General features: G+C 40.4%; 2 protein-coding genes across 4 annotated transcripts in view; one reads left to right on the top strand and one right to left on the bottom strand.

Annotated features, from left to right (window-relative positions):
- Nucleotides 1–260: 260 nt before the first annotated feature.
- Nucleotides 261–14,136, bottom strand: DIMT1 (DIMT1 rRNA methyltransferase and ribosome maturation factor). Of its 3 annotated transcripts, none has more exons than XM_032212639.1 (12): nucleotides 13,754–14,136; nucleotides 12,129–12,205; nucleotides 6,958–7,044; nucleotides 5,848–5,909; nucleotides 5,660–5,753; nucleotides 5,510–5,559; nucleotides 4,463–4,586; nucleotides 4,148–4,240; nucleotides 3,567–3,631; nucleotides 2,252–2,315; nucleotides 2,062–2,168; nucleotides 261–676 (listed from the first exon to the last, which is right to left on the bottom strand). In XM_032212639.1, exons 1-12 carry the CDS (start codon nucleotides 13,818–13,820, stop codon nucleotides 634–636), a joined length of 933 nt encoding a protein of 310 aa, XP_032068530.1. In that variant the 5' UTR covers nucleotides 13,821–14,136; the 3' UTR covers nucleotides 261–633. The 3 variants fall into 3 exon arrangements, with proteins under 3 accessions (XP_032068530.1, XP_032068531.1, XP_032068532.1); XM_032212640.1 differs by having other exon boundaries at nucleotides 12,129–12,202; XM_032212641.1 differs by lacking the exon at nucleotides 12,129–12,205.
- Nucleotides 14,137–14,214: 78 nt separating this feature from the next.
- Nucleotides 14,215–26,922, top strand: part of IPO11 (importin 11) — a 61,311-nt gene continuing 48,603 nt past the window's right edge. The window contains 6 exon segments of the mRNA XM_032212637.1: nucleotides 14,215–14,483; nucleotides 20,045–20,188; nucleotides 21,376–21,476; nucleotides 23,154–23,226; nucleotides 24,897–25,100; nucleotides 26,130–26,259. Coding sequence (XP_032068528.1) covers nucleotides 20,051–20,188; nucleotides 21,376–21,476; nucleotides 23,154–23,226; nucleotides 24,897–25,100; nucleotides 26,130–26,259 — 646 coding nt within the window. The 5' untranslated portion in view covers nucleotides 14,215–14,483; nucleotides 20,045–20,050.

Here is a 26,922-nt window from a genome sequence, read left to right as displayed (position 1 = left end):
TCCATGGAAGTTTCTGCCCATGAAGTGCTGATGAATTTGAAGCCTGGGCCTTTATTGTATTGTGCTGCTTCCTTTGTAGAGGAACTGCCTCTCAGGAAACAAAATGGTTCAAATTGCAGCAACCTGCTTCTTGCTGCAATCCTCTGCAACTATCTAAAGGACCCTGTGCTGGTTACACACACACAAACACACCACGAAATACAGAGTATGGAGGAAATTAATATTGTACAATATTAAAGACTACATTGCAGTCTTGTAAATACAGAAGGGATCGCTTTAATAGAAAATTATTGCAATGCACAATATAAAGAACATTTGGGCATTAAAAAAGACAGAATGTTTGGCATTAGAGAAATTGACTTCCATATCAGTTACACAATTTTTTAAATGAGTAACAATACTTAGCTTGGAATATAAGCACTTACTGCTTATGCTAGATGCTATGGGATGCATTTCCAGATGCTTTTAATAATATTTATAAATTGATACATTCTTCACTAAATAAAATCAAAAGACTTAAAAACTGGTAAGAGCCAGTTGATGGTTGGTTTACATTCATTGTGAATATATTCTACTATAACATTTATTTATATAAATTAGTTCAATCTTTGCAGCAGCTTTCCTGTAATCCCTTCAGGAAAAGTGAATCCCTTTTGCATTGAAGCCATGAAGAACACTGGAAAATAAAAATATTCTAGTCTTAGTAAGATTTAGGTGGTAGAATGGATGTTACTTCCAAATGGTTTCAACATTTCCCACACAGGAGGAACAATGTTTTCTCTATACATGTGGGAGATGACCAGGCTGAGCCCGATGGAAGGGTCAAGTGTGTCATCAGTCTCTAGAGATTGTTAGCATGCAATAAAAAACTGTACTCATTTGAACCGCCTTGACTCCTGATTTCCTGCGCTTGACATTACATTTCATCTTGAAGCCAATTCTATTATATTGACTATTTCTTCCATTTAGATAATGTTCACACCTGTTTCTACCATGGCACATTCTTTTCATACAGTTTTGTTCAGGACAAAGTCACTCGATGGAACCATTAGTGCCTCTATATAAAGTGGCAATGTTAAGTAACAGCTGTTAATTAATATAGTAGCAAAAAAGATTAAGATATAATCTTAAATTGCTGATGAACTTAATTTTAAGAGGAAATTACATCCAATACATTTTAATTAAAATCTAAATAATTATAATTCTAAATGTACTGTATATACTCGAGTATAAGCCTAGTTTTTCAGCCCACTTTTTGGGCTGAAAAAAGCCGCCTCGGCTTATACTCGAGTCAGTGAAAAATTTGCCCGAAATGGAGGAGAAAAAGGGGCGGGCCATGCCGCTGGGTGACACTCGTGAATGGCCCAGTGCCCCTGTGAGTTTCCCCTCCCTCTGTGTCAGTTTGCCGCGCAGCGCGCACCGCACCATCCCCCCTCCTCACGTTCTAATGTAATGCAGGTCTCTCTTACGATTCCCCTTCCTCCCCCTCCTGCCGCTCTGCAACAATGTCCCACCTCCTCCTTGTTATGGCAAGCAGCCACATAGCAATGTCCCACCTCCTCTGGTACAGTGATCCAATGATAGGAATCACTGTGCCGTGTGTCATAGGAGGCGGGACATCGCTCCCGTGGCTGCACGGGACATCATCATCACAGCGGGACATCAGCATCATGAGGTGAGTGAAGTATTTCATTGAATACACCGCTAGTTTACTGTTTTTCTTTGAAATAAATATTCAAAAACATTATTGGTATCTATTTTTATTTTTGAAATTTACCGGTAGCTGCTGCATTTCCCACCCTAGGCTTATACTCGAGTCAATAACTTTTCCAGTTTTTTGTGGTAAAATTAGGTGCCTCGGCTTATATTCGGGTCGGCCTATACTCGAGTATATACGGTAAATCAAATCTAATATTTGTCCACATTTCACCCACTATTTAAAAACGCTGGTCCTTACTCTTCCTGATGCATAAATCTCACACTTATTTTTGCTTTCATTCCAATAAAATCTGTTTCAACCATGAAGTTAAAAGTAATCTTGAAGTAAATAAATGTTTTTACCTTATAAAATCATCAATATCCATTACTCGGGCACGTTTTTCTGAATAGCCGGTATCTTTTAGGATTTCATGTATAAGTTCAGCAATATTGAAATTTTCAGGAATTTGCTGTCGGCAAAATAGAAAATTATGTGACATAGCTCAAAACAAAGATGCTTTATAAAAGACTGTAATAGATCAGAAATATTTACCAAATTATTTTGTGAACAGTGAATTCTGTAATTCTGTTCCAGCAGCTGTTTCACAGCATTTGAACTGCAATAATGAAAAAAGAAAAGTCACATAGAAATTCTTTTTTGAAAAATTAGAATTGTAAAATTGTTCTTTTGCAAAATGTCTTTCTTTTCAACTGATGTTTAATGTTGTTTGCACCAACATGCACTACATCTCTTTAACACTTTAATATCCTGACAAACTGACCTTGCTTATACCATGTCCAAACATAGCTTCATACTTTTTTTCTATTTTTTAATACTCATTTCACACTAACTCTTGAGTTATAAAAAAGCAGAAAAGAGCTTTCTGGACAGACTGATCAGCCACTATAATACTTTTTCTCCTGTCTCCTCAGTTTCTTTCATTCATCAATGTATCTTTGATAGGGCAACAACTATAGGGCAACAACTATTTTTTATAAATTGCTGTGGGAGACTTCTTTTTTTTTTACTAAAGGTTAGGGGAAAATGTTTACATAATTAATACAGAAAGGAAAGGAGTTGTGTTAAAACTATCCTGGACACATGCAGGATCGAAAACTAATAGAAAGGAATGCTTGCCATTTTGACATTACTAATTCTTTGTCAGATTATTACGGAGTATAATATGCAAACAAAAACAGACTATACAAGCATAGTTTACAAACTTTTAACTGCTAAAGGAACAGGGAAATTTTAGCTACATAGTATTCGTACAACCAATTTCATTGTATTTAAATACAATGACAATAAAGATTATACTTATTCATATCCTGAAAGTTTAAATTCTGTTAAGAATATCAATCTAAAAGAATCTGCAAGAATAACCAAAAGACAAGAGGGAACAAAAAGACAAGATCATCTTTAGGCACCTACATGGTGCTGTTCCTCATTTCCTTTCATGATCAACAGCAATTATAAATAGACAATCTGATGTTATACCTCTGGAGCATTGTAGTTCATGGGAGCCCTGGTGATTGATTTACCATTTGTCTAGGTAATTCCTGAATAAGGACTTAGTTCTCTTTCTCAAAATGATCAGATAAAACTGTATAAATCAAATCAACCACATTCTTCTATTTTCTGCTCTTAGTTTATGGCCAGCATAAAATCTAAGCAATATACCCTTTTGCCTGGTATTCATATAGCAATACATGCTCTTTTAAGATTTCTGGTCGAAGAAAACAATATTTTATCAACTGGTATCTTTTACCAACAATAAATTACAACAGCAGGGGAAACACCAATCTGGGAAGAGGAAAGTTCAATGACAAGGCTGCAAGCAATTCAACATTTAAAAAGTGTAACTTACTTGAAAATGGCAGCAAGTGTCTTGTTTTTCCTGACAAACACTATCCTCAGTAGACCATCCCACTCCTAAACAAATATATTAGAGAGTAAACAGAAATAGTTTCTTGCACCACACATGAAGGCTGCTTTCTGTTGGTCACTATTAAAGTAACCTGACATCTTTCATCATCTTCCCTTTTTTTCATTTGTACTTTAATCTTAGCTGAAAATGTGTTGGGGTTCTATGAGTGGCAATTCCATGGAAAGCGTGATAAGGATAATTGGATAATTTTTGCATTATATGAAACAATTATTTTCAAAGATAGGGTAGATATTAACATTGACATGAAAAAACTTTTCATACCTTTGAATCTCATTACAAGTTTTAGAAATGTAAATGAAGCTATGAATGTTTCCACTTCTTATCCGATATACTTAGTTATCATTTAATGCTGTTCAGTGAATTACAAAATATGGAGCATTAGAAAGGCTTCACACAAAATATGGCACTCATGCACAGTTGTCCAAATATCTAAAAGTAATGTACACTTAGGGGATTCTAGGTTGTTTTCATGGGTTTCAGATCATACTGATAAATCTCACCTGAAAGTTAATTGGAGGTGGAGGGTTCTTTGGTTCTATCCTTACAACACTGGATTCAACTTTGGGTGGAGGTTTAAAATTATTTTTTCCTACCTGTTAAACATAATAAAATCAACTGTCAAAGAAAGAATAACTTTTTGTCTTTCTGCTTTTAATTCATTTTTTGTTCTTTAGTTTGAGTGTTGTGAATTGCCAAGTCATTTAACAATAAAAATCTATCTTCATCCTATTAAAACTTCCACAACCGTAAAACCATCCTGTCTATTATCTAAAATTTCAAAAACTCAAGATAAAATTACCTATTATTTTGCTTACTTTCATTAGATGATCAACACGAGCTAACAGCTGAGTATTAACAGACAGCCTACAATACAGGTGAGAGCCTGGTTTTGCAACTAGGCGAAGAGCAAATTCTCTTTGAAACATGAGTACTGCACACCTGGAAAATAAACAAGAGATGCAAGTTGAATACTATTCTGAATTAGCCCTGTCCTGGAAAAGATTAAGAACTTGACATTTGTTCAGCAACGTTTTTATATATATATATATACTACTGCTTGATAGGTTTTTAACCCGCTTACTGTTTTGAACTCTGTGAATATCCAGTAGATACTATAGGCTAGGTTAAATCATGCACGACTCCTGGGTAGTTTAATAAATGCGGTTGAAAATATTGTGAGGACCTAGCTGCTAAATGCAGAATGAATATTATTATTGTATGAAGATTTCAAATACTTTGAATCACACAATGCTCTTGGAATAATATGTTATTCTTACAAGGTAAGAGACTAATACTGACACTTTGAGAGGACTGATGTTCATGGATCATAGACTGATAAACAACATAGTTTGCTTCAACCCATTCCTGATGAATATTTTTTTAAACTTATCTGACAGTATTTAAAAGCATTTCAGAGTTTTTCTAGGGACCCTCTAACAACAGGCTTAGACAAACAGCAAGTTTGGTGTGGTGGTGTGATTCAAGCAAATACTTCCACTGAAAAATAGATATATAGCAGCGGCCCGCAACCTTTTGGGCAGCAAGGACTGGTTCCATGGAGAGGGTTTTCCGTGGACCGGAGGGAGGCATGGATTTGTGTGCTGCCTGCATTGCGCGGCTGGGGCTTGCTTGTTTGCACGGACTGGTTGCTGGTATGCCGCGGACCAGTGCCATTTCACGGACCGGGGGTTCGGAACCCGACATATAGTACTTGATTTCTTACTAGGTTTAGTTTTACACAGTGCTAATTCTTTTCTAGATAAATATGTGAATTCTAATCTATAAGGTAAATCATAATAGGATTGGATATTATTTCTAAAACCATCTAAACTATATTAAACACGAAATATTTTTCTACATACCTAAAGAAAGGCCGATGCAGCAATAGCTTGAAAACAAAAGGAGAAGAAATCTAGGGGTGGAGAGATTTTTTAAAAAAGATTGATTACTACAAGAGTAATACAAAAATACAATGCCTTTATTTTATTTTTCAGGTCTTGTTTTATACTTACTTGGTAAGGCAAATTAGCCACACAAGCATCAAAAAAAGGGAGATCGCTTTTCAATACATCTCCAATTTTTATTTCAAGTTTGTTTGCCAAGTGTCTGAAATGAAAATAATACTGTATCATTAATACATTTCCAAGAGGGGTTCTAGTTTAAAAAACATCATGCCTTTGCTACCACACAGAGCACTTACGTTCCCTGAACTCTTTTCTGAAGTTCACCAGCAAGCTTTACATCAAGTTCACAAGCAATTACCTGAAAGAGAATCATATATAAAATCTTTTTGTGGACATATCATACATAACAAATCCCAAAATTACTTTATGTTGTTATAGAATTTTAAACAAACTTCTGGTTTAGCTGTAAATATTAAGGCTCTTCTTTTAAGCTTTGTAGTTGGATACTGATGTTCCTCATACATTGGCTATCCCAAAGGTGCTTTTTTCCAAAAGGGCAACTAGACTTTCCTGTTTTTTACTTTGAAAACATTTCACTTCACATCCAAGAAGCTTCTTCCATTCTGAAGGTTTATATTCTTTGCTGTCATTGGTCATTAGCACTCTGACAGTTGCCCTTAGCCATCTAGTCACTGAGGCACTTAGGGGTTTATCTGTATCCTCAGAATCACCTGAACCAGAGTGTAAACGACTGCATTGTAAATAGGAGATTGATAGTGTTATTTCCCTCCCCCTCTGTTGAGGGAGGGTTGAGTGGGGAGGGATACAACATAGCCTGTTGTTAGGTTTGATGTTTTAGTTCTTCTTTTACCTGATCAATCAATTTTTGTTTAATTATCTTTTCCTATTTTGTGCTATCTCTTTGTGATCAAATAGGGAAAGGAAAGATGCACCTTTTTCCCTCAAAAAAGAGGCTGAAAATCTGGGTGCGTCTTATACACTGAATACAGCATTTTTTGCCTCTTGAAATCCCCCTTCACCAAAATGGTCGTGCATTGCCTCCTGGGGGCAGAAATGAGTGAAAAACAGGCCATTTTTTTGTTCAATTTCCCCTCCCCCCCCATGCCCAGGAGCACTCTATAAGCCTCCTAAAGGCTATGCATGCCCCCCCCTTAACAAAAAACGGCCCCTTTTTGCAAAAAAGGGGCCATTTTTTGTTAGTCCCCCCCCAGGAGCACTTTATGAGCCGCCTAAAGGCTATTCATGCCCTTTTGGGGGGAGGAAACGGGCCCATTTTCCCAAAAAAACAGGCCGTTTTTCAGAGGTCTGCAAAGTGGAAAAACTTTTTTTTTAAAATTTGCCTCTTCAAAATCTTGGTGCGTGTTATACTCCAAAAAATACGGTACCTTTTTCACCTTTTCTAACATTTTCACTGTCATGTTGCCAGTTCCAGGGCCCACTTCTAAAACAACATCTGTAGGGTATAAGGAAGCCTGAAAGAATGAATAAAATATTATTACACAAAAACCTAGCCCTGTTAGCACTGTGTCCAGACAAATGTAATTGATATACAGGGGAAAGGGAATGGCCTTATAGGAAAAGGAGGAAGAGCGGTACCAAAGCAATGGTCAGAGAAAAGAGTTGTGTCCAGAGCCAGAATGTAGCATGAATAAACATCTCAGATAGGACCCTCCCTAATTCTGAAGATAAAGGGAAGGGGGAGGCATGCATTCAGATTTGCGAGGTTCTCTTATTATAGCTTCAGAAAATAATATTGATTTACATGACATTAGTTTCCTAGTGTGGCCTACTTGGAAAGGGTGAGATACATTGAAAAATGACTTACTAAAGCAGAATTCTATCAAGTCAAAAAGGTTCATCTATTAAATGTGTACAAACTATTTAACTTATTTTTAGATTTAGATTTAGATTGCTTTTATTTATAGGCCGCCCTTTTCCCTGAGGGGACTCAGGGCGGCTCACAACCTATAGGGAGGGGATACACGTAATGACATATACAGACAATACATAATTAAAAATAGAAGCAACATTCATTCATCATTCGGGTGGGGACGGATCCCAATCTTTAACCCCAGGCCTGGCGGGATAGCCAGATCTTAAGGGCTGTGCGGAATGTCTGGAGGGTGGTGAGGGTACGAATCTCCACGGGGAGGTCGTTCCAAAGGGTCGGAGCTACTACTGAAAAGGCTCTCCTCCGCGTAGTTGCCAGTCAGCACTGGCTGGCAGATGGAACTCGGAGGAGGCCTAATCTGTGTGATCTAATCGTTCGTGAGGAGGTAATTGGCAGGAGGCGGTCTCTCAAGTACCCAGATCCACTACCATGAAGGGCTTTATGGGTGGTAAGTAGCACCTTGAAGCGCACCCGGAGATCAACAGGTAGCCAGCGCAGCTTGCGGAGGATAGGTGTTATGCGGGCGAATCGAGGAGCACCCATAATCACTCGCGCGGCCGCATTCTGGACTAGCTGAAGTCGCCGGATGCTCTTCAAGGGCAGCCCCATGTAGAACACGTTGCAGTATTCCAGCCTAGAGGTCACAAGGGCACGAGTGACTGTTGTGAGAGCCTCCCTGTTCAGGTAGGGTCGCAACTGGCGCACCAGGCGAACCTGGGCAAATGCCCCCCTGGTCACAGCCGACAGATGGTGATCGAAGGTCAGCTGTGGGTCCAGGAGGACTCCCAAGTTGCGAACCCTGTCTGAGGGGTATAATATTTGGCCCCCCAGCCTGAGTGATGGAACACTAGCCAAATTATTGGGAGGGAAACACAACAGCCACTCGGTCTTCTCCGGGTTGAGTACAAGCTTGTTAGTCCTCATCCAGTCCCTAACGGCTTCAAGACCCCGGTTCATCACGTGCACCGCTTCATTGAGTTGGCATGGGGCGGACAAATACAACTGCGTATCATCCGCGTATTGGTGGTATCTTATCCCGTGCCTCCGAATGATCTCGCCCAGCGGTTTCATGTAGATGTTAAATAGTAGGGGGGACAGGACCGACCCCTGCGGCACCCCATATGTTAGGGCCCTAGGGGTCGATCTCTGCCCCCCAATCAACACCGACTGCGACCTGTCCGAGAGGTAGGAGGAGAACCACTGCAAAACAGTGCCTCCCACCCCCACCTCCCGCAGTCGTCGCAGAAGGATACCATGGTCGATGGTATCGAAAGCCGCCGAGAGGTCAAGGAGAACCAAGATGGAGGCATGGCCTCCATCCCTGGCTCTCCAGAGATCATCGGTCAATGCGACCAAAGCGGTTTCTGTGCTGTAACCAGGCCTGAAGCCGGACTGGAATGGGTCAAGGTAACTTGCTTCCTCCAAGGACCGCTGAAGCTGGGAGGCCACCACCTTCTCAACAACCTTCCCAACAAAGGGGAGGTTGGAGACTGGACGATAATTGTTGAGAACGGCTGGATCCAAAGATGGTTTCTTCAGGAGGGGTCTCACCACCGCCGCTTTAAGTGCGGAGGGGAAGAGCCCCTCCCGAAGGGAGGCGGTGACAACCGCCTGGATCCAGCCCCGTGTCACCTCTCCGCTGTTGGCAACCAGCCAGGAGGGACACGGGTCCAGTACACAGGTGGAGGCACTCACAGCCCTCATGGCCTTGTCCACATCCCTGGGGGCAACATCCTGAAACTCAACCCAGCGATGGTCTGTCAAATTATCCTCTTGTGCCTTGGCTGGATCTGCAGGGGTGGAGTCCAAATCCGACCGAAACCGAGCAACTTTGTCCGCTAAGAACTGGACATAATCTTCAGCCCTACCCTGCAAGGGGTCCCTCGTATCCCTCCTATTTAGGAGGGAACGGGTTATCCTGAACAGGGCGGCTGGACGGGACTCAGCGGACGCAACCAAGGTGGCAATATACGATCTTTTTATTGTCCTAAGAGCCCTGATGTATTCCTTGGTGCAAGTTGTTAGGATTGCTCGGTTCGATTCGGATTTATCGGACCTCCATAGGTGCTCTAGGCGTCTCCTCCGGCGTTTCATCTCCCGGAGTTCCTCGGTAAACCAAGGAGGCCTCCGGGATCCACCACCTCGGAGCGGCCGTAGTGGCGCAATCCGGTCAAGGGACTCCGATGCTGCCGAGTGCCAGGCAGCAACCAGAGTCTCCACCGGACTGTGGGCGAGAGTATCGGGAATAACCCCAAGCTCCGTCTGGAACCTCAAGGGGTCCATAAGTCGCCTGGGGCGGAACCACCTGGTCGGTTCCTCCTCCCTACAGTGGGGGTTTGGTCTCCAGAAGTCAAGCCTCAGTAGGCAGTGGTCTGACCACGACAGGGGTATGATCTCATTACCCCTCAGACCAAGATCACAAGTCCACTGCTCCGAGAGGAATACGAGGTCGAGTATGTGACCCGCTGAGTGGGTTGGGCCCCGAATTACCTGGGTCAAGCCCATGGCTGTCATGGAAGCCATGAACTCCTGCGCCCCATCAGAGTGTTCACCGAGCGAAGGCAAATTGAAATCCCCCAGGACCATAAGTCTGGGGAACTCAATTGCTAGCTCGGCTACCGACTCGAGGAGCGAGGGGAGGGCTGCTGCAACGCTGTTGGGAGGCAGGTACGTTAACAGCAAACCCACTTGACCCTTGAGGTCCAACTTTACCAGCAGAGACTCACACCCGACAAGCTCCGGAGCAGGGATCCTACGAGGTGCTAAAGACTCCCAGATAACAATAGCCACACCCCCACCCCTTCCCTGGGCTCTCGGCTGATGAAGCACCTGAAATCCTTCTGGGCACATCTCTACGAGGGGGACTCCTCCCTCCGGGCCCAGCCAGGTTTCAGTAATACATGCCAGGTCTGCCCTCTCGTCTAAAATTAAGTCCCGGACGAGGGGAGCCTTGTGAACCACAGACCTGGCATTTAGCGACAACAGCCTGAGACCAGGGTCCCGATTACTCGCGCCATCTGGCCTCGGAGTGGAACTCATAGGGCCGGAAGGAGGGATCTCTGTGACGTAGCGAACCCTCCTTCCCCGGTAATGGCCAGCCCTAAAGTCCCCGCCATATCTGCCCCTCCCCGTTACGACCGTAATGCTCCGGCCCACTCCCGTGTCCGTGGTTCCCTCAACCATCCCTATGGCTCCCGCATTCCCCGACAGGCCCTCCGAATCATACATACCCATTTACTCACTCAGACAATCCCCACGTAATAATTAAAACAAATAAAAATACAGCAGCAATAAGATACTAAAAGTGGGCCATTCATTCCATCACAGACAAATCCCATGCACTCACCATACCAGTTAAAAATTAAAAATTGCGCGGTTAGAGTGTCCTTGGTCGCCAATCAGAAGGCGGTTAAAGGGGCTGCCAAAGGTGTTAAGTCCGGGCTGCCACAGATGTGGAAAAAGGCAAAGTCTGAGTGGCTGGGATAGTGTCGCTGGGACAGCAAGAGGTAGTACTGATTGAACGGGTACAGTTTGATTGCACATGTAGAAGCTCAAGGTCGCAGTTGCAGGCAGGATGGATAGGTGCCAATTAAAAAGATGGTAGAAGTAACAAACCAGCAAAAAAGATGGAAAGGCACCAATAGTAACCACTGGGGGGAGCCTAAGTTCCACACACGTTGCCTCTCTGGGGTAATGGCGTCTAAAGTAAGATGGTCCCATCTAACGCAGCATTGAGAGGTGGTAATAATAGTAGGTTACACTGGCCACAGTAAAAGGTCTGTCGTTGGATTCTTAGGGTCACAGTCCAAGCAGTCCGAACAGGCAAACAATAAAGCAACATTGAGTCCCTCAAAAGCAGCGGCAAGGTGGAGAGAGGCCGCTGCACCAGGGGAGAAAGGGGGGAGTCAGCAAAGCTGCAGTGGGGGTAGGAAACCAGTCCCCCAATCCAAATAGACATTTCTCCTGGGCACCCAAATTAATCTCTTGCAGTTTTTTAGTAAGCCCAGTCCAGCAGGGGAAAGAGTCTAATAAACAGGGTTCAGGAGAGAACGAGGGCAATGATCGTACAAGGGCTGAGTCCCAGTGGGGGAGGAGGTGGAGGGAGGCGTTCAGGAGGGTTATAGCGATGGCAGTTGTAGCCAATCGCCCAGTTCATCCAGCCTCTCCAGACGCCTAGATTGTTTTCTCTCCCTCAGAAGTCGAGAGTGAAACAAAACGCCGACATCGGGTGGGTGGGGGGGGCGGCCTGGGAAAACTGAAACGGCGGCAGCAAAACCAGCCGTCCAGTCCCGACCATACCCCCGTTGGAATCCGACCACCCCCTCCTCAGCAAGGCGAAAAACTGTCTCAGGCAACAGGCAATTTCTCTGATGTCATATCTGAACACCAGATACAACCATTCTGATACTTTTTATATTTTTAAAAAATGTACAAGGAAATTTGTATTGTGTACAGGTATAGTTGAACTTTTTTTCAAAATTTCAAATTTTATTTCTTAATCAAGTAATCAAACAAACTCACCAGTTTGTTTAGTGAGAAACAGATCCATTGATTTTAATGAGACTTACTAATTAAATAGGTATACATTAGTAGCTGCAAATACCACCAATTTCATTATAATGTATGAGAATGAGTGATTTTCTTACACTGAATGATTGTGATTACCTTTTCTATAATGCTGTTAACAATCAGGGGATTTTTCAAAATATGCTGACCAAGTCCAGTGTTGAATCTAATGCCTACTAATAAAAGTAAATTTTAAGATGCATTATTATAACAAGTCATTTTATATCAAACTCTTAGTTTTTATCAAACTCGCCAATAGTTTTTTTAATACGAATCTTAAATAATGGGATGATATCTTCCCAAATAATTTACGCAATTCAGAATCTGGCACCCTTATCAGAGAAAGTAGCATCAAAATAATAACAATGGGTGAGCTTTATCTTTAGTTCTAGTTTTAAAAAATATTTTCCCACTCTTCCCTATAAAGTTCTTCCAGCTCAGAAATATGTCTGCACATTGGACTGCTCCTGGATTGCACATTAGAAATCTTTCTACAAAATTTAAATCGTGCCCTCCTCCCTTACATCAAAGACACCATGGATAAAATCAACAAAATTCTCCACAAGCACAATATCAAGACAGCCTTCAGCACTGACCAAAAAATAGCCAACATCTTAAGAAACCCCAAAGACAAGATCCAGCTAGAAAACCAAGGAGTCTACAAAATACCATGCAAAATCTGCCGTGCCACATACACTGGACAAACTAATAGGAGAATAAATGCATGCATCGCAGAACACAAGAACGCAGTAAGAAAAAAAGAAAAAAACTTCCTCCCTGTTCCAGCACCTTAAAGCAACAGGACATGAAACTGATTTTGAAGGAACCAAATTAATCTCCAAAACTGAACACTTCAACAAGAGAATAATTATGGAAGCCATCGAAATAGAAAAACATCCCCACAACATGAACAACGGACACACAGCCAGCACCTCAGCCACACAGGATGATACAAAACAGCCAACCAATCTACAAACATCAACTCCATCTACCAATCAGGATGCAACTACACAGCCAATCAACCCACTTACAGCAACAAAACCAGCACTCCATCCTCTCCCCCCTCCCCAAGATTTATAGAGAGACGGCAGCTCCAACCACGCTTTACTCGCACAAGCACGAAGCCGAAAACACCAGCCTGAAGATGGCGAGTGGGACCTCGCCGAAACGTTGCCAAGACAATCTCAAACTTACACGGGAAAAGACCCGAATACAACAAGACCAGCACACGAACACACACACACACATGTGTGTGTGTGTGTGTGAGAGAGAGAGAGAGAATATGGGTGTGTATGTATGTGTGTATGTGTATACACACACACACATTCTCTCTCTCTCTCTCTCTCTCACACACACACACACTATATTGCCAAAAGTATTCGCTCACCACTGCTTCTGATTATGTGGATGGGTGAGCGAATACTTTTGGCAATATAGTATAGATAGATAGATAGATAGATAGATAGATAGATAGATAGATAGATAGATAGATAGAATCTCTCTCTCAAACACACACACAGACACACACACAGGCACACAATATTCTCTTTCTATTAGAATCTGGATAGTTTTGGGGGAAGATTCGAAATCACTTCTACAGCGAAGCCAAAGTACTTGGTACCCTCCAAATTACTATCACCATAGCGCACCCACCCCAACACAAATGATACAAAGCTGCATTCCATTGCAACCTGTCCTCCCTTAGCCCGAGAACTTCCTCTCACCAGGGCCTTTCCCTTTCCCTTCTCCACGCTGCTGTCGAGAGCGCGGCTTCGTCTTCACCTTCGGCATGGCTCGCCCGGGCCTCCAGCACGCCAAGTTCGGAAGAGAAGCAAGGCGAAAGAATGGGGGGGAGGGGTGTCGCACGCGCAAGGGCTGCCGGGACGAGTAGTTCCGCCGTTCCTTCGGAATCGCGAGGCGAAAGTGCTGGAGGACTCAATTTTCCGCAAAGCCTCTGGAGGGACGAGTCAGAGTAGCGAGTTTTTCGTGAAGTGTTTTATTACTTGGCGAAGGCGAGTTGAGCAACGCCGTTGGTGGCGGCGACTCTTTTAAAACTAAGTCATTCTTGGGAAAAGAAGAATCGGGAGGGGAGGAGACTGACAGGCGTCCTTCTCCCACATCTCCAACAACAAAAAAAGTTCCCGCCCACTTTTCCTTTTCAATGCACCCGTTTTTATTATATTGGGGGACTTTTCTTCTCTCCACTCCTCAGGCGCCAGAATCATCCCGAAAAAAAGAGAAGCGGGCGGGCCTGTAGGACGAGAAGCGGGTGGAGGGCTGGGGGTGAGAGGGCCATTGGGGGAAAGAGAAGCGCCGAGCGATGACGTACGTAGCGCGCCGAACTGCCGCGGCACGGTGGTGGGTGAGCAGAGGTTGGTGGCGCGAGCTTCGGAACCAGCGGGAAGGCGCGTGCGCCAGACTCTGGACGCCTGTGAAGGAGCTGCGGCTTCACCGGTAAGTGAGGGAGGGGAGAGAGGACGAGAACACGCCTGGCTGTATCCGCCCCGTCCGTCCTTCCCGTCCGGTCAGGATGCGAGCCAGCGAAGGCCCCGCACCCTGAGGCGGCGGCCGGCCTGTCAGGACTGAAATAAGCAATCCCCCTCGGTCGATGGTTGTGAACAGGCTCGAATCCTGAAATGTGGATGGTCTTGGGCGCTCCTGAGGAGAGATTTTATTTTCTCACTAGGAGGTGCTTTGCCTAAACGAGGCTCTTTTTCTTTCTCATGGTCCGAAGCCTTGGCTAAGGACCATGTAACTGTCCTATGACTGGACGTCTCGCCAAAGTGTAGCACCCACAAAGGTCCCGTTTCTCCTAGAATACGAAGAAAAGTTGTCGCTGGTAGAACTCTCGATAACCGATGCCCGAAGAAATTGTTAACTCGAGGTTGCATCTGATGTATTAAAAGTACAAATAAACAAACAAACAAATAAATAAATAACTGTCAGTGCACAGCACATGTACAATGACATTGGTTGAGCTTCGTCAGTGCAACCCACTAACACAATACAACTCATAGTGAAGACCCCTCCCCCAGGAAAAAATATCCCTAATCCAATAAATCATATTAACAAACACCCAGTCCCATTACACCAGTGTGAAAATGTGCCGGCCCTTCAAGTCCATTGTACTACTTAGTTATGATGTTATTTTGCTATCAGGAGTGTGACAGATAAAAACTGTTCTTCAGCCTGTTTGCGCGGCTGGCTATACTTCTATATCTCCTTCCCGATGGTAGGAAGGTAAAGAACTGCTGACCAGGGTGAGTTGTCCCTGAGGATTTTCCTCACTCTTCCAAGGCAGCAAGCTCTAGAGATCTCTTCTAGTGGTGCCAGGGGGCAGCCCACAATGTTTTGTACTGTGCTCACCACTCTCTGCAATGTCTTTCTATCTGCGGCTGTCAAACCAGCGTGTCATACTGTGATGCAATATGTGAGGACGCTTTCTATTGTGGACCAGTAAAAGGAGGTCATCAGTTGTTGTTCCACCCTGTTTTTATGCAAGACCCTAAGGAACTAGAATCTCTGTTGGGCCTTCCTAGCCACAGGGACTGTGTTGTTTTTCCAGGTGAGGTCTTTGCTGAGATGGACTCCCAGGAATTTAGAGGAGGAGAGGATTCATGAACTTTGAGTTATAATGGAAAAGGCAGTTGCAATGGGGCACTCTACTCAGTCAACTGACTTAATTTAAATAATTCATTCTTATGAACCCCAATCCTCTACTCTATTAAGTTTCTTCTTGTGCCATATCCGTCATGGCGATTATGTTGGCGATCCGTCATCGAAAGTTGGCGACCCTTTTAGATTTAGGAGACTCAAACCAACAAGCAGGCTTCCATGTTTTGGAAGGATATAAAATGTAATCTTTTAAAGAGAAATAAATAATTATGCAGAATGATTATGGCTGATGTTTATGGATTGTGCTGTTTTTGTACAGAGCACATTTTAGTACGGTATATTTTCAGCCTTTCACTTCTTATTCTTTAAAAGCATCTGGATCCTCCAACAGTAGAAACAACTCTCCAGAAAGTACTCTTATACAAATATTTTTTTTTAATAAGTTAGTCTAATAAGATAGGATAGCAGAGAAAATTTCAGTCCTGTGCATGCTTACAGAGGTGAAACTCCCCTGAACTCTGTGCGCTTCTGATCAGGCTTGAGCCGAAATTTGAGTGGATTCTAAAGTATTCCAGAACTCCCCCTACTTCCTATGTGTTTGCTAGAAAAACAACATAATGCCCTTTTGCTTGAATAAACAAAAATGAGATGGATGAGGTAGCTTCTGAAACATTGGGGGAAAGGAGGAGCCCTGGGGTAATTCTTGATAGTGCCAAGTGTTAAATTTGGTGAGGAATCTAACTCTACGTGCATCAGTTACTGCTGCAACTTTTTCCTTTTCTTATTTATCCTCTGGAAAAATACTCTCCCAACATTTCTTTGATTGATCCATTATAGACAGGAATTCCTGGCTTCACAAGATAAACTTCAACTCGTGTACCTGGCTCCTGAGGTGGCATGTATAAAAGCCCACTAAATGAACAGCACATGGAAAGGAATGAGATTAATGGGAAACAGAAGACTGGTTTAGCAGATCTTTGTGCTATTGAAACAGCTTCATATCACTTTTTTCCATTTGTGTGGGGAAGTGCCACCAGGAAGAAATTTAAATGGACTTGCCTAGCATACATTTAGACTGCTGATATATACCATTAGTGGGATAATTATTACATATTGAGAGATATTGCTTTAAAGTGTGATGATTGGGAATCTATGCTTATGCACTCATATGTACAGTACTTAAGAATATATAAAACTGTTAATTTGCATCATCACAGATTCCTCTTATCCATGTGCTCTTCCCCCCCCCCCCCCTTTCTGACGTTTCCGTATTCAGCTGCTGTTGATTTTCTGGAAGGTTTTATTTCTAGAAGGCTCAGTAAGTCGTCTCAGTACAAAGACCAAATATGAACTGATCTAGTTTTTCTTCTCACAAAACTATTCAAACCTTTGTTGTCAGAGTACAACATATGTACAATGAGATTGGCTGAGCCTCCCTTCATGCTTCCCCCTCTGCCCCCAACACAATATAACCAACAGTGAAAGACAAAAAATCCCTAGCCCAGTGAATCCTACTAACAAATACCCAGTCCTATTGCACTCTGTGAACTTATTGCATGTCACGCCGCCCCCACAAGTCAATTGTACTATATTGTTGTAGTTATAAAACTACCCTGTGAATGAGTTACATTGGCATTTCTAATATGAAGCTGACTTCCAGCCATCTAATAAACTAAATGCAAGGACATTTAACATAGACCAAAGAAAGTTATTTGCTCAACGTGTAATTAACTTTTGGAATTAATTGCTAAAACTGTGATGATGGCCACTAACTTGGATCATTTTAAAAGAGGATTATATAAATGCATGGAGGGGAGCTCTGTCAGTGTTACCGTCAACCTAGGGCAGCAGGCCTCCAAATATCAGGTGCAGAGCAATAATGGTGAAAGAATGTCCCTGTCTCCACCTTTCAGGTACTTCATAGACATTTGGTGGCCTTTTAGGAGACAAGATGTTGAACTAAAGTAGTTCTTGAATTTATTATAACAATCAATCTTCCTTCTACTTTCAGTGTAAGCATGCATAAAAGATTGCATATATTTTCAGAAAGTTTAACTCTGTAAATGTGCCTTTTATTATGTGAGAGCTTTATAGGACGGTTTTATTTACTTCCTGTTTTTAGTTGGAATTATATTGAAAGTTTTTAAAAAAAATTTGATTACCGTATATACTCGAGTATAAGCCGAGTTTTTCAGCCCACTTTTTGGGCTGAAAAAAGCCGCCTCGGGTTATACTCGAGTCTACAACTGGATCCGGCAGTGCTGTTGCCTGTTGGAGGAGGAGGAGGCGAACCAGCCTGCCATCGCCGGCCACCGCTAGCCCTGCCGCTCTTCCCACCCCCCTTCCAAGCCCCACAGTCCAGCGGATGGAGCAGCGAAGCCCCGGGGCTTCGCTACTGCTCCCCGCATTTTCTGCACGGGGATCCCTTGGAGAGGGGATTCCAGCCTGCCATCGCCAGCCACCGCTAGCCCTGCCGCTCTTCCCACCCCCTTCCAAGCCCCACAGTCCAGCGGATGGAGCAGCGAAGCCCCGGGGCTTCGCTACTGCTCCCCGCATTTTCTGCACGGGGATCCCTTGGAGAGGGGATTCCAGCCTGCCATCGCCAGCCACCGCTAGCCCTGCCGCTCTTCCCACTCCCTTCCAAGCCCCACAGTCCAGCGGATGGAGCAGCGAAGCCCCGGGGCTTCGCTACTGCTCCCCGCATTTTCTGCACGGGGATCCCTTGGAGAGGGGATTCCAGCCTGCCATCGCCAGCCACCGGTGGCTGGCGATGGCAGGCTGGAATCCCCTCTCCAAGGGATCCCCATGCAGAAAATGCGGGGAGCAGTAGCGAAGCCCTGGGGCTTCGCTGCTCCATCCGCTGGACTGTGGGGCTTGGAAGGGTTCGGGAAGAGCGGCAGGGCTAGCGGTGGCTGGCGATGGCAGGCTGGTTCGCCTCCTCCTCCTCCAACAGCACTGCCGGATATCCGCCCAACGCTGCGGGGGCGCCAGCGGGAGCTTCGGCGGTTTCACCTCAGCCGCAGCGCTGGGCAGCAAATGTGCTGGTGCTGTTGGAGGAGGAGGAGGCGGCGGCAGCAATAGCACCTGAGGACAGGACAAGAAGCAATGGAAACTTGTCAGAAGGAGACTCAAGCTGGAAATAACGAGCAATCTGACAGTAAGAACAATTAAAATCCTAGGAAAATGTCCTTTCATGAAAAATTACTTTTTCAGTTAACTCTGCCTGACATTAGTTGGGTGAACAGAAATATTAGTTGGCCAATTCTAAAAGGGAGCACCAGAAAGAACTTAAAATATTTTTTAAGAGAGCTGGGTTTTTCATTTATATTATATGTATGAACAGAATTAACACAAATTGCAGATACCAATCAAACATAAAGAAAAAAAGGATGAAATAATGCTCATTTTAAAAAACTCAGTGAAAATAAAAACAATATACCAAGAAGGTGGCATACTGGTTGTGATTTGATCTCTTCAGGGGATCCCGGGGATCCCCTATACAAGTATTTTAATATTGCAGACTTGCAGTATTATAAGTCATACTGATATTATAGAACACTTTAATTAAGCGGGTCCCTTGAATAAACATAACTTTGAGTTTCAAATAACACTGATTTTTTATTTTTGAAATTTACCGTAGCTGCTGCATTTCCCACCCTAGGCTTATACTCGAGTCAATAACTTTTCCAGCTTTTTGGGGTAAAATTAGGTGCCTCGGCTTATATTCGGGTCGGCTTATACTCGAGTATATACGGTACTGCAAGTTGTTCTTGGGCAATTATGCTAATAAGTAATTGGCCTCCCGTTATTTCTGTTTTGTGAAAACATTGCATTAATGCCCACTCCTAAAGATATTGCAGTTTTTTCCATATATTTTCAACTATTAGCTGATTATTTTATATCATTTGTCACATTTGTCTAAGAGCTTGTTAGCATGGGGACTAATATTGAACAAAGCAAATCAGTATTTTTGCTGGACCTTGGGTATAACTTAAAATTGTATTTATTTAATGGGTGACCATTATGATTACAGTTACACATGTTTATATTTTCAGTATTTGAAGTCACTGATACCTACTGTGTGAGTATGAGAGTGTATTGGAAGAATGGATAAAATTTTGGTTATACAGTGCCAGATTGCACTGCCTTATACATGGCCAAACACATTGTTTTTAGTACTGTATTACATAAGATAAGTCTGTTAATATGCAAAATCTTTATAGTGATCTGTACTTTTTAATCAGGTTTATTGCTAATTATTGTTGTAGATTTTTTTTAAAAAATATTTCTAAATTTGAATGTCCCTAATTCTCTTTTAGTAAATACTTAAATCAATACAAAAGAAGAAATAGGACCTCTTAGGAAACCTAACAATGCATTTTTAAAAATGTTTTGGATAGATTTTCATGGATCTCCATAGTGCCAGTAACATTGTTCTTCAAGTCTTGACCCAAGCTACTAGTCAAGATACTTCTGTATTAAAACCAGCAGAGGAACAACTGAAACAGTGGGAGACACAACCAGGTTTCTATTCAGTTTTGTTGGTAAGTTAAAACAATGCAATCACATTTGTTCAAGTACCTCTTCATAATCATCTTTTCTATTTACCTTTTTGCTATTTTCCTTTCAAGAATATATATTTTGTATCTATTTGTTCATTGTTTGAACTTTGCTACCAAATATATATGATTGTGTTATCTGTTTTGATGAACTTTGATGAATGCTGCTCCAATTAAAAAAAAACTTCTGTAAAATGAACAAACTGTTGTGGATTATTTATTTATTCAATTTATATATAATAATCAGCTCCTTTAAATTAAAGGATTTAGGATATCCTTAGACCAGGAAGTGCATGCCTTTTGATGGTTGAAAGTGAATGTGAAGAAAATACAAATAATTTTTCCTAGAAAAATCACCAAGTAATAATACATATTTTAATAAAGTCAGTATAAAATACATCCCAGTAACTGTGCAGTTGATCACATTTTAAATATATTGATCAACTATGCATATGAATTATAATTAAGCTAAATATTCATCTAGATTTGGCACAAAGTGCCAAAAGTGCTAGTGCGCCCACATCCAGAATGCAATGCATGCGTGATCCCACATGCATGCTTGATCCCTCATGTTTGCCCTGCACATGTTTGCGATAGCCCTGCATGTGCGCTCTGCCGCCCCATGCATGCGCATACATCTCCCGCATGTGCCCAGTGCATGTGCAGCAGGGACCTGATAACAAGCTGGCTGGCAGGAGATGCATGTGCGGCGGAGCTGAGGTGACGGCTTGACTTCCTGCAGAGAGGGCTCTGCATGCCACTTATGGCACACATGTCATAGGTTCGCTGTCACAGATTTAGATGGGTGCATATCCATCTTATTGACACTTTGTTGACATTCTTTTGTGAGATTAAGCATTTCTACATTAATTGCCTAATAGTCCTGGGAAAAGAGAGATGCTCTAAGATTTACAGACAGATGTTTCTGCCTTTCGTATGTCAACATTTTCTTGGGAATCAAAATCAGAACATTACTCAATAATGTGAATTTTAAGCCTATGCTATATATCTTATTAGACCAAAAATTATAGCATTTTCTCAATTGTACAATTCTTTGTGTACATCATCCACTACCACAAAATTTGGGAATATAGATTCTTGCAACTTTGTATAATACCTAAGACACACTGTATAAACTAATACTGTTATATTAAACTCTTTGTTTGTTACAGAACATATTCACTAACCACAGTTTGGATATAAATGTGAGGTGGTTGGCTGTTCTATACTTCAAAAATGGAATTGACCGCTATTGGAGACGAATGGCAATGCAGTAAGAAATAACTTTCTAATCTTCTATGTCATCTCTGCAGTTGTACTTTTAAAAATAATTTCCTGACTTGAAGCAAACAATGCCAGCAATCCATTATCCAGATAACCATGATTTCTACCTTCAGCATAATTTTTGTACTCGGTAGTTCATGAATGAAGGCAAATACATGTGTCCTAGGATAAAGTTGCAGGATCCAATCTGAATAGGGCACCAAGACCAGAGGTTTGTTCTTCCAAGTTTTCAGACTCATGCCATAGCCCATCCTCAAGGAACTTCTCAATCTCCAGGATGTGAGGACAGCTGAATGCACACATCTTGTAGATTAAGAAATTCCCTGAGGATGGGCTCTAGCATGAGTCTGGAAGCTTGGAAGAACAAACCTCCTGCCCCAGTGACTGACTCAGATTGGATCCTGCAATTAGTAGATGACTTTGCAGTCTTCTTTTTTTCAATGAGACAAAAATATCAGAAGACCCACTAGCTCCAAGCTCTGAGGTTCTTTCTTAAATGTTCAAGGTTATTATAATATGATAGTAATTATTTTCAGTATTAATTGTCTCCATATGTATAAACAGAGAGGGATAAATGTTGGCTTATTTTGCCATACCCCTGCATCCAGAAAACAGCAGACTAAATAACTAATAAATATAAATGTATTTCAGCTCCTCATTGGAAAAAATTACAAATTAACTTGCTCCTTTTCTTGTATTTTTGCCCAATTCATTCTCCATATTTTAGATATATATTGTCTGTTCTCATCTGCTTTATCACTTTTTTCTTCCCCTGAAAGCTTAAAGCTCTCATTTGCTACTCTTAAATCCTTTTATATACAAGTTAAATTAAAAAATAATAATAAAAAATAATAATAATATAGTAAAAAATTATCAGCCTCTTTTGTAAGATAATTACTGTGAATATTAACTTTAAAAAAATATATTTTATTTTGATTCTAATTAGTAATATTTTAATTAATTTATTTCAGGTTTTAATGAATTTAACAGACTGTCAAAATTTTCAAATCATTTAGTAATAAGGAAAATAATTGAATAATAAGACTGCCATTGAATCTAATTTCTGTTAATCCTGTAGATGTCAGTGTTACAACACATGAATTTTATAAAATCACATAATCCTTTTTAATATTCATTTCATTTATGTTTAAAACACATTAGAAAACATTGTCCCTTCACAAATATTTGTCACAAATATAGCAGTTGTGTGAAATCCTGAGAAATATAAGCTAGAAAGGAAGTCTGCTTTTACAATAACATACACTAAGATACCTGTTATCTTGTTTTCAAATTATTTGAAACTGTTAGTAAAATAAAACATGCAGACAAGTATTTCAATCAGATTTCCTGTACAAGATTATTGTTAAAATTTAACAATTTTTCAGCCATTGTTATTTGCACTTATTTGGAACCTAATGAGCAAAGGTTGATTAAATCAAGATATTTCTCTTTTGAATTTATATGTTTGGGTCGTAATATCCTCCTTCACACTCTTTACATAAATATGTTATATAAAGAAAGTTGTTGCAAGCCCCCCCCCCCCCCCCCCCCGCAGGACCATCACCATTTTCTACATTGTATTGTATTATTCTTGCTGATCATAGAAATCTCTCTATAAAGTTTGCATGGTTATTTCTAATATAGGGTTTAATTTTCCAATAAATAGTGCTTTGTCAGAAGAAGAGAAATCTACTCTGCGTGCAGGACTTATTGCTAATTTCAATGAACCAGTAAATCAGGTTAGTAATTATATGAAAATTGGATCTATTGATGCTTTTTTGAGACTATTTTTGTGAAAAAATATTTAAAAAATAAATGGGTTCAATCTTACATGTCAACTAAACTAAAGTCAAGTCACAATGTACATTTCTTTTATAAGTATTATGTATTATTTTATGTATTATTTCTAATAATGGTAGTTGTGTATGCACTTTTGTAACAAAAGTGTGACATCTGTAAAATGACCATTTGCCTTCATTTGTGACTATAAATACTTTATTATAAATGGCAGGCAATTATTTCAGATTTATTTAATTAATTATTTGCTTGGTTTTGCTCTTGAATTTTCCTTTGTAAAGCATGAACAAATTTTAATCATTATGAACAATTCAGATTTATCTCTTCTTTAGGTTTTTTCTTTTATGTTTTTTTCCCAAAACAATGATAACAGTAGATAGGGGTGTACTGAGCCCTACTCAGAATTACTTGGCCATTTGGGAATTAGCTGTTTTGAGAAGATGCTATGAAGTATGTAAGAAAGTTTGAATGTAACCATTTCAATCTCAAAATAACTGCTTGTCACAATCTTGTGACACCTTAAAAATTGTTAGTACTAAAAAAATGCCTAGAATGAAAGTGTACTTCCACTTTGTTTTGTGTATTTATAGTATATTGATTTTTTTTAAAATACTCATAGTAAGACTTTATTTGGAAAAAAATGAGCCAGGAAATTGCTTTATGATTAATCATTTAATTGGCCCATCCAGCTCAGTAATAATATCAGCATTGACTGGAAGGAACTTTTCAGGGATTTAGTGCAAAAAAGTTATAATTCTATTTGAAAAATCTGAAAAATAATCTTGAAACTTTCTAATTGTGAGATTTGTCACTCCTGTACCACCAACTATACCAGTCCTATAATTATTTGGAGACAACCCCCCCTCCCCACCCTACTCTCTCACCCCCCCACACACGAAAAATCAGTGCTCATTAAAATATTGTAGTAACATTTTCTTTCATCAAAATTAATTTCATCAAAATTAATAGTACTTCATAAAAAGTAGAATTTCTGTGCCAAATACACTTTCCATAGAAAAAGTACACTATCCTTCTCTGTCTTTCACTACATATACAGTATATTTTCTAGTTGTGTCTTATTTTTGATATGTAGATCATAAATTTCACTGCCAAAGTAAACATTAGAAAATATTTTAATCACATAGTGTGCATTTTATATGCCATCCCCCCACCCCTGGGATGTTAATTACAGTCAAAATAGTGCCATCTGCATATAAGTGAATAGATGATATGGAAAAGCCCCTAAGGCTTATGGATGTACAAAAATATTTTAGAAAAATAGAATAATTCCAAATGCAGTTGCAGCTGTGCTCAATAGTCATGGAAAATTAATTCACTATTTTGGGGAGAAACATGAGAAAGAAAATAGTATTTTGTATAGACTGGCTTGGAAAAATGAGTGAGATCGTTCCATACTACACTATTTTCTTTCTGAGTCTTATTTGTGTTAACTGTTTTGTTTAGATCTTACAGCCTTAATCCTGTGTTTATTTTTTTTCTGCAGTGTATAACACAATGTTGCTGAATTTTCAATAGATGTGATTCTGTTTTGATTAGAGTTCAGTATGCCTACTAGCTTAATGTTGAGTATTTTGTTTGACTACCTTTGCAGATTGCCACACAAATTTCTGTACTGATTGCAAAAGTTGCTAGGCTGGATTGTCCTAGACAGTGGCCAGAACTTATTCCTACCCTTGTAGAATCTGTTAAAATTCAAGATGATCTTCGCCAACATAGAGCTTTACTTACCTTCTATCATGTTACAAAGACTTTAGCATCTAAACGGCTTGCTGCAGATAGAAAACTTTTCTATGATGTAAGTATGAAACTTTGCTTTATTGTATATATTATTTCATTCCTAAAGGTGAACATCCTGTAATTCAAGAGTTGAATAATTTTGAGTTCAAAATGCCCCTCTCTGGAATAAGATGATTTGGCCCCTCGGAGTTAGTTTTTATCTTGAACTGGTTCTGTTTCTAATTCCATTTAGCCATTTTAATCTGGAAATGTTTTTTGTGAGATCAGAGTAGCTTTGTTTCAAAATCGAAGAGTGTAATTTCAAGCTAAAAATCATATTAAAAACATTTTACACAGTTCTGCTTATTTTTTTGTTCTTCAAGACAGATCAAAAACCTAGTGCTGAAATCTTCAAATTTAAAATATTTTTAAAAACTGATTAGGCACATTGACAAAATCTGTCATTTTGAGGATAACTTCATTTTTAGTTTGTTAGTTATTAGATGTATGTGCTGCCTATCTGATCTAAAGGTGGCATTTAGAGATCACAATGATATGTTCCAGAGATACCAGTAACCCCAAACTGTAGACAATCCCAGTAAATAATGATTTTTGAGGTTGAGATTTTAGGTTGGTTTAAGAATGTTCCTTTTTGAGGGGAATGACAAATCTAGTTTCTTGGTTCTGGTATTTTATATTAACTGGCATTTCAACTTTCTAATTTGTTTTAACTTGGCAAATATTTTTGGATAGTGAGGAAAAGATACTATGATGTGGCAGAGAGATTCAGATCAATTGTGAGAAGTGCAATATGAAAAAATCAATCCCTGCGTTCAGGCTTTGTGTAAAAGCTCATGTTGCTGTTTTGATGCTTGGTTGTATCCAATTTAACTTTATTCATTAATAAAATTACACTCCTCATTGCAGTTATTTAAGAAATGAACAGCTTACTAAGTAGGACTTGCTCTGGGTAAATATGCTTGTGTATCCCAACAAAGTTGCTAAATTAAGTTTTCTAAGTTTGTAACAGCTGGATTATATTTAAACTATTAAAATCTATTGCATCTATATTTAGTTTAACTGTGCTTTTTAAATTATATTTCTGCAGTTAGCTTCTGGAATTTATAGTTTTACCTGTTCCTTGTGGAATCATCATACAGATACATTCCTTCAACAGATTTGTGTTAGAGATGAAACTATGAGTAACTCATTAGAAAGAACTCTCTTATCATTGAAAGGTAATTGACAAAAATATTGTATTTAAAATATAGTATTATTGTGAAATACAGTCTCAGGTTTTCATCTTTAGCATAGGACGTGCTATCTTGGGTAGGAGATTAGTTTAAAGAATTGATCAATCTCAAGTTAATTTTTTTTAAAGTATCTTCCATTTTTCTTAAATTATCCTTTGATCATCAAAGTTAATTCAAAACAGGAACCTTGGTAGTGCAGTGGTTAGAATGTAGTATTGTAGGCTAACTGTCCGCAGTCTGGAGTTTGATCCTGACAGGGATCGAGGTGGAAGTATATTGCAAAGGTCAGAGATGGGGTGGGAGATAGATGGCCAAGGCAGTCCCTTGGGCTGGGAGAGAATGGCTTGAATTGGTGGGTAGACACTTAATTATGTGATTTTCAGTTAATTGTGGCAATGGAGAGTGCTGTAATTATGGTCACTAAGCGATGCAGTCACATGTTCTCTTGCTTTACAACCACATTGTTTCACAATGGAAATTCTGGTCCATTTATAAGTTGAGGACTATCTGTAGAAATTTAAATGATAATAACATTTTTCTGAGTGCTTTGAATAGCCCGTTGAGTTGTCAGACAAGGCTAAATTTGTGAAAGAATTCTATACTTTCTTGTAATAATATTAAAAACTTTCTAAATTATTAAAATTAATG

Source organism: Thamnophis elegans, chromosome 3 (genome assembly GCF_009769535.1).
Source record: "Thamnophis elegans isolate rThaEle1 chromosome 3, rThaEle1.pri, whole genome shotgun sequence".
NCBI lineage: Eukaryota > Metazoa > Chordata > Lepidosauria > Squamata > Colubridae > Thamnophis > Thamnophis elegans.
The sequence above is the reverse complement of the archived record's forward strand: the minus strand, read 5'-3'. Positions and strand labels throughout refer to the sequence as shown.

Bases quoted from the DNA above. Each gene is read 5' to 3' on its own strand.
- DIMT1 (XM_032212639.1), bottom strand. From the start codon at position 13,820: ATGCCGAAGGTGAAGACGAAGCCGCGCTCTCGACAGCAGCGTGGAGAA. The intron at 12,206-13,753 runs GTGAGAGGAAGT...TACTTTTATTAG, and splicing joins AGGGAAAGGGAAAGGCCCTG to TAGGCATTAGATTCAACACT. The intron at 5,560-5,659 runs GTAAGTATAAAA...CTCCACCCCTAG, and splicing joins TGGCTAATTTGCCTTACCAA to ATTTCTTCTCCTTTTGTTTT.